This window comes from Gallus gallus, chromosome 1 (genome assembly GCF_016699485.2).
Source record: "Gallus gallus isolate bGalGal1 chromosome 1, bGalGal1.mat.broiler.GRCg7b, whole genome shotgun sequence".
Lineage (NCBI taxonomy): Eukaryota > Metazoa > Chordata > Aves > Galliformes > Phasianidae > Gallus > Gallus gallus.
The window spans coordinates 80,147,965-80,156,153 of NC_052532.1; the positions used below are offsets into that span (position 1 = coordinate 80,147,965).

Below are 8,189 nucleotides of genomic sequence, written 5' to 3' on the forward strand. Positions count from 1 at the left end.
GGACTTTGGAAATCAGATATGCTGATAACTTATGTCATCTCTGGTAATTCTGAAAGTAGTGAAAGATATCCTTTTGTTTTGTATGACATTTGCTTTCAACAGACAATATTAAATTTTAAAGGCAAATGTTTTATTTGGCTATGGCCGGTTGACCGAAACCCATGGAGTAGGAGGTGGAGAAGGCTTGAAAACAAAGCTGTTAGAAATAACAATATAGATCAGATCGTTACTGTACTGAATTGATTTTCAGAAAGAACCTAGACGTCATACCCGATCTGCTGACCTAGGCAGTGGTCTAGAAAAAAGCATGGAGTGTATATGGCAGATAAACATCATGGTCTTTGGCTGCCAGCGGTGGTTCTAGGCCACGTGCATGCCTACTGTAGAGATGAGAGCTGTTAAGAGAGCTTTATCTGATCATTCTTACTGTCCTGTCTCTACATTTTTCTTAGTATAAAAACAAATGATACGGGCTAGTTAGGACTTAAAACATTATCATGCCCAAGGAAGCATCTGTAGTAGCCAGTGCTGCAGTTCAGTGACTCCTAGACCTTCAAGACAGAAAGCACTGAAAGTATTTTTTTTTTTCTCTTAGAAGATGAAATTTCAAACAACCTGTAAAATGACTACCATTTAGTAAATTTCTTACAGCATCTCAGTGATTCTGCTGGGTCACAAGTGTCGCTATCTGTCCATATTAGTTAGCCATTGAAGACTGCTGTGATTCAGCACTTAGAAGCGGCTGTCATTGCTCCTTGATGACAAGCACTTTTATGCCTAAAGTTTTTAATCAGAAAAGAATGACTTGTGACCTTTAATTATAAAAAGGGGTTTTATTTTTTCTTTAAAAATAAAATAATTTTTAAAAAAGACTTTATTTCTGTCCAGACTCAGTCTCAGCCTGTCCAGAAATCCTTAGTGTGACCATTTGAGTGTCACCTAGAAACGATATTTCTGTTTAGGGTATGCTCAGTGATGAGGTACATAAAGAGGAGTATGAAACTTGTATTGATTCCAGCACTCTTCTACTCTGAAGAGAAACTGCTACATAAGCTTGTTTCACAGAAACTTTGGTACTGTGACCAAGTAAATGGTACAAAACTAATTTCTCCGAGGCATTCTTGGGGCATTGAAATATTAAACAGCTCAGTGCTCTCAGTATCATCATTTCCCAGTGCAAAGCATTTTATTGTCTTTGGGGAACAAAGATAATCTGGTGTTCTGGTAAAACTGGGTATTTTTATTCTAGTTCCTTATTGGAGATGTCGAGTGGATGTAGGTATCAAGATTTGATCAGGAGAAGGGGAGGTGTTTCCCCAGGTGATGTGAACCAGAATTGGCTCTCATAAATTATTTGGTATCACTGCTCTGTTCCCATAATGGTATTGAAATCTTTATCTGCATTGCCTTGATCACAGTACCTTCTTGCAGCAATACTGGCTGAAATTACCACAACCCCAAACTGCAAGTTTGGTTTAGATAAGCATGCTACAATTCCAGAGCTTGTCCATAGATTGTGATGGAAGTCGCTGAGAACAGGCTGTGTCAGTACCACAGCTCACACCTTTGTTCTGCATTGACATGTCTCATTCTCACAGATATGACAGCCACAAAGATACACAGCAGAACAAAAACTCACATTCTGAAGCGAAGTTATTGTTAAACTCCAACCAAATAAGTTCAGTTTGTTTGGATTGTTGACTGAATTGGCACGCTTCTCCTCTAAGTGAAGTACCAAGACACTTGAAGCATGCTGAACTTAAGAAACTTCATACCAGTTAAGACAGCGTGAGGTTTTTGTAGAAGTGAGAGGTATCAGCCTTGTGGTCTCTGCACATTCTTTGGGGTAGCTTCAGAGAAACACTTGTGCAACAACAACAACAAAAAGCAGTATGCTCACCATAGCTGGTGCTGTGAAAGGACATATTCTGGCAGTACTACAAGAAAGTATGGGAGGAATCAGCCTGGGTCTGAAGTGCCATTGCAGCAGTATTTTTCTGCCAGGTCAGCTGGCTTTTTGGCCCTAGGATCCTGGTGACAGAGATGCTGTCAGAGGATAGTTGCATCCTTGAGGCACTGCTTAGCACCGAAAGGTAGCAAATGTCATTCGGTTTCCTTGACAAAAAATCACTGCTTCTGGGAAGCAGTCCCTTACTGCTGCCAGTGATGAACAGGAAAGAATGCGTGGGTAACAGAAACTTTAAAAAATAATGAAAAGAATGGCAGATTCCCTGTAATAACAGATTTGAGAAACAGCTTTGGAGAAGATAATAACGTAGCAAGATTTTCTTCCACAGAGCAGCTCACAGCCAATCCAGGATTAAAGTATAGATTTATCACCTGTGTTCGACTTTGATTTTCGAGGATTCGTGTTTCTTCAGTTTATTTTTCCTTAAAAGGGAGACTTATGAATTCTGAACGATATTATGAGTATATGAATCCTACATTAATCTCATATGAGTTTGAGGATTGGTATTTATGCCAATGTTTTGATTATTGAAGCTTTATGGAAAGACCAGGTCCAGAATGTAATGTTATAGTGGATAGATTTGATAGGTTGCAGGTAATGTAGCAATTTCTGTTTGGTTCCAGACTGAAACTCGTATTCATAAGTGCTTAAATACAGTATCAAAATACACATTAATAAGAGGCTTATGAACAAGTGAGAGTTGTCTACATCTTCCCTTCCTAGCAGAAAATGAACTTAAAGGAGAAAAAAAAATCATCAAATAGACCACTGGTCCTTTTAGGCCCTAAATTTAAAACTTGTGTTAAGGAAGAGAAATGGTCTCTTAAAAACAAACTCCATTAATGTAAGACTGCATACAAAACCCCTTGGAGCCCCAGAAGTCATAAGTCATCCTCGTATGAGGTGACTGTTCACATCCTTCCCACCGGATGTTGCTTTCTCAAGAGACAGTCACTCCTGATGCTGAGGCAGACAGGACCTGTCTTGTCTTGGCTCCGTACCACCTTCTGTGAGGCAGTCAGTTCTCTTGGGAGGGTGTCAGAAGATTGTCAGTCGTTGGCAGCGTGTTGCCCTTCACCCTCCCACAGCAGTGGTTTTAAGACGCCTGTTTCTCGTTCTGATACACACTGAAGCTATATTAGATTTGGAGCCTAAAAGCCATGGCTATTTTTTCCTTGGTTAATGACTGTGTCATTTTGTTGTCCATTTAAATTACCCAGCAAACCCATTCCCTTTGCCTGTCTCTGTACTTTCAGAGGAGACGCCACCTCTTCTTGACCATGCTCAAAGAGATTGCCTTAAGATCGGGTCTTGGGTTCCCAGGTCCTTGAGAAATGAAGCTTGAGCGAGCCAAAGAACTGAACCCCCTCAGCTCTTGGAGCCACTGTGACAGCTGCTCATTGCTGAGCCAGTGCCCCAAGCAGCGTGACTGCTATCAGCATTCAGACTGATTGCAAGTGGGTTTGTGAAGGGAATCCTTCCAGTTCTCAAAAGGCAATACATCACCAGGCTTTTGATAAGCAACAAGCTTGACAAGTTGTTTGCTAACTCACAAGCCACTGTCCTTCTCTAGGGAATAATTCCCTGACACCTGTACCACCCTTGTAGTCCGGTCAGCCTTGCTGCAGGGATGGCCTTGTTGAATATTGCCGTGGCTTCCCCCTGCTGGTCAGCCAAGAGGAGAAACGTGGTGTGGCCTTTGGCTGTGAAGGGCACACATTTGCCCCCAGCTTACCCATTACGGGACAACCCAAGGAGCTGCGCTGCATGCGGGGCTCTTTCTGAATGACAAGCTAACTCTGTTTGTTCCACCTCCCCTCCAGAACTGTCAAGTAACCCATCTCTGGCTTCGATCCTCATCCCTGCTCATGCTCGGAACCAAGCAGCTGCTTCAACCCCTACAAACGCTACAGCAGCCTCAGGTGAGAACGCGCGCCCGCCTGCCTCCCCTGCTCCATGGCACCATCCTCTGTGGAGGCCCAGGGTGAGCAGGAAGGAAAGGACAGGCTTCTCCAGCCCTGCCTTCTGCTCGGTCTCTGCTCATGGTCACCTGGATGCTAGCTGTGGTCGCTAACCCACATCCTAACCTGGGCCACCGATACATTTGTTGATGCCTCTTGCCCAGACTTCCACTATGAAAGAATAGTTACCTTCCCTGGTTTTTATATTTTTTTTAAACAGTTTTATTTTATTTTGGATTGTTTTGCACCTGAATTGTGAGCTTTCAGCCTCTCCAAAGTTAATGCTGGCTTTGAGCATGATGCCTAGGAGGAGTGGCTAGCTTAGTAGACATGGCTTCTGCAGGGTATGGATGGAGAGGATTTTCCCCTTTGGAAAGGCAGAAGCTTACAAAAGTCAGGGTAGGGAGTTGGGTCACCTTGCTCACTGCCTCTTCTCTGTAGCTGCAGTTGCTTCTTACTGTGTTTGCTTGTGTTATCTTTGAGCACTTTGGGTTTTGGCCAGCACTGAGCAACTTTCTGTGTTCTGTCTCACTCACATTTCTGTCAGAAACCCTTTAAAAGCTCACTGTTGGTCTGTAGCCACTCAGTTTGTATTATGTTTCCAACGAAACCTGAAAAGCTGAGCAATATCAGTTGGGAGACTCCCAAAGTAAATCCCAGGTGCTGCCGGATGTGGCAGCGGTGATTCACACGTGGCACTGCGTCAGCCCTGAGTCAGCATGCCAGCAGGCAAGCTCACTGCGCTTGTGCAGCCTGAGGCAGGCTGCAGGATGGGTGTGCTTGCATGTGTGTCTCTTGAGCGTGTCAGGCCCATTTGAGAAGGGCAGGGACCTGCTTTTGAGGTGCAGGGTGCTTACTCAGTCATGCAGGAAAATGTCTGAAGGTTGATGTTCCAGTTACTTTAATTTTGATGTGCTTGGTCTGGCCACTGCTGTACAGAAAGCATTTTTGTGGTCCCTTTTAGACAACTGGAACTGAGTTGGAAGATCAGGCTTCTCTCTGAAAATGTGGCATCAGTTGGTAAAAGACAGAGCCTGTATAATTGATGTGGTTTGAACTTAGGAGAAAGCAAATTTGCTCTTCTAGAATGTACTATGTTTGTTTCATACACTTGGCAGTATTTTGCAAATAGTCGTGTTTTCTCTTTCCCTTCTGTGTGCATCAGTTGCTCAATGAGTGAGGAAAAAACAGATAAAGTAAGTAAAATTGATAGAAGAACTACAAAGTACAGACAGGACTTTAAAGTCCTTCTGAAAAATCGCTTCACTTCATGTCATTTTAATGCCTTTCTGAGGAGCTGCTCTCTTTGCTAAGATGCAGCAGTCTTGTGAACTGGGTTAAGGAGCACTGTTTTCACCCAGTACTTCTGCTCCAGTACACAGAAGGGGAAAAATGCATTAGGCTGAATCCTAGAAGTGTCCTAAATGTGAAGTATAAAAAACCACCCATCTTATTGATGTCAACATGTGTAAGCCTCCTGTTCACAAGCAGTACTCCCAGTTGGGACAGGACATCCTACTCTTAGTTCACCAGAAAATAACCTTGCAGCTTGGAAAGAGGCTGTGAAATTAATTAAGGATTGAGCAACTTGCAGTGTTGTGTTTCTGCTGCACAGCTGTTTCGTAGTTCCGTGCTCACGTGGGGTTCTCAGCAGGCTTTGGGAATTTCAAGAGAATTAGGATTTTAAGATTCAGTCCTATATGAGATGATGTTAATCTGTTTTGCTTTGCATGCTGATGCCTCACTGAGCAAAAACTTTTAATTGAAAGAGTCCCTTTTCCCCTCCCCGTGCATGTTCCAGAGCAGTAAGTTCATAGCTGCTAAAGCAGCATGGGGGAGCAGCTCTCCCTCCCAGGACAGCCTGGCAGGCAGGAGGCTCTTCTGCAAAATGTGAACCTGTGTGAATGAACACTGCAAGTTCAGAAACTGTTCTGAGCAGGGAAGAGAACAAACCAAGTTGTGTGTAACCACAATCCACGTTAATAGTTTGTCTCCTGTCAGCAATCAGAACTGATGGTGAAGCTCGTGTGTTCAGTGCTGTGCCCAGCGTAGCTGCTTACGTAGGTGTTCTGGCACTGAAATTGAGTGAACATCCAGCTGGGCTGCTCTTACCTGCTCACAATCATTTTCATAGCTGCTGTGCAGCAGAGACTGACACAGCTCTCAATTTTTTCACAAGGTGTAAAGCACTGCTTTGTATTGCACACATTTAACATTATTACAAGGTATCAAAAATTGTGTTCATTAACTGACAGATGCACAGTAGTGATTTCAGAAGCCCAATGCAACGGTAGCCTTGGGATCCTGATGTGAAGTGCAGGGGAATTTGAGGTAGATTTTGGGTGTGACTTTGGTTGCAAATTTCCTCTCAAGGCATAAAGCCAGGCTCCCTGTACTGATGGAGCCCTGCTTTGCAGTGGGAGCATGAAGCCTTGCTGCTCTGGCACTGGCAAACTCACATAGGGAAATCCCCTATGACTTCTGTGGCACAAAAAGGAAAAAGAAGTTGAAAGTGATTGGCCCTGCTGGAAATGGTGTGCTGGCTTTCTGTGAATCATTCTGATGATTGATAAAAAGGCCAGTGCAGCTTTGCACACGTGGGTGCTGACTTGATCAGCCCAGAGGAGGAGGACAGTTCACAGCCGTGCAGCCACACCAAGCTGAGCAGTTTACCTGATTGTGTGAATGCATTTTGCTTCCTGGCTTCGCCAGCAGCAGCAGTTACCACTCTGTTAGCAGTGCTAGGATGGGAAGGGTGTAATTGCCATCTGCAGGGAGCCGTGCCAGCTGGGATGCCGGGGTTGTCGTCTTAGGCGTCCTGCTGTGCTGATCCTGTGTAATCCCAAATGGGATGGTGTGCCTGAACTTTCAGCAACAAAACAGATTAGAGCTATTGTCACCTGCCAGTGTGAGGTGGCCACAGTACTCCAGTGAAGTAAGATTTAGTGCAAGTATGATATTTCCATTGGAAGAATTTTGGACAGCTCTACATCCTTAGACAGGAGAGGGGCTGGCAGTTTTCATGCATCCACAGGAGAGCAACTTGTGCCTGTCAGTCTTACCAGTTTTGCATTGAGCCCAGCATTTCTCCTTCAGTAGACACTGCAGGAAAAACGAGCCCTTCTCATCCTTCCACTCCTCTCCCCTCTTGCCCTGTGTGGACTCCTGGACTGTTTGCACTTCTGTTTCTCTTTGTAGAAGAACAGTGCTGTCTGTCAGTGCTCAAATCCAGCCAGCTAATGCTGTCATTAGTGTTAATAGGTTTTCTCAGACTGAGTTGGTGGCTCTGTCTTTGAACTGCGGCCCAATCTTTCCTTTCCGGGAGGTTTCTAGGGAGCACCACATACCCTCTGAGAAAGTAGTTATTCCTCAGAGGCAGCAGCTGAACTGGCAGAGAATATATTGATGCGAGATGACTTTTTCCCTCTGTTTATAAGAAGTTCAGAAGTGGCTGACACTTCAACCCTGCTGTGGTTTCCTTGCCGCACACAGAGGTGTCAGGTGGGTGGGTCACAGCAGAGCCTGCCCTAACCTCAAGCCGCAGGATGCTGCACTCACCTTCCCCATACTAGAGAGCTCCATACCAGCTCGTAGCTTCAGTCCCTAGCACAGCTTCCACAACACCACAGTTGGCAAAGGAAATCTTCTGCAGAGTTCAGCGGTGTTGCTGGAGACATAGGTTTTCTTCTTCTATGCCCAAGGACTCATTTCTCCTGGTGATGAGGAGTAACTGAATGCCCAGAAAGCCTCATGCTCTGGTTGTGCCCTTTTTTCAGCACTCCCGCAGACAGATGCTGGAGCAAGCCCTGCTCTGCTCCCCAAATGCTACATCCACAACAGGCTGGAGGGTCGCAGTGCTGCATTTTCTTGCAGGTTCTGAGTCAGTGCAGCCCTTAACAGCGTGTGCTCTGTCCCAGCCTGGGTGGGCTGTTACACAGTGTTGTGAAAAGCCCCGTGTAAATGGTGCGGGGCTGCATCACTTTATTTCCTTCTGACCGTATGCTGTATGTATTTCTGAGAAACACCCCCCATTAGCGTGATGATAAGAGGAGCGTGTGTTACATGTTACATGAAGTAGCTCCATCCCCTCCTCCTTCTTCTTTCTCTCCGCTCAGTAGCAATGTGATAATGGTTTCAGCCTCTGCTGTCTTCAGGAGTGGGACATCAAAAAACGCATTTTATTTCAGCAAATGAAACACTCACGCTTTTTGTTCTTGCACAGAAAAATCCTCTGCCAACAGTACAGATTCCAGCTGGAC

The 8,189-nt window shown here is 44.9% G+C and overlaps 1 protein-coding gene across 4 annotated transcripts in view; it reads left to right on the forward strand.

The window, feature by feature from the left end:
* Positions 1-8,189, forward strand: part of GSK3A (glycogen synthase kinase 3 alpha) — a 142,049-nt gene that overhangs the window by 127,128 nt on the left and 6,732 nt on the right. For all 4 annotated transcript variants that reach the window (XM_416557.8, XM_004938179.5, XM_046913697.1 and 1 more), the window contains one exon: positions 3,793-3,891. In XM_416557.8, coding sequence (XP_416557.4) covers positions 3,793-3,891 — 99 coding nt within the window. The remainder of the gene's footprint in view (positions 1-3,792; positions 3,892-8,189) is intronic.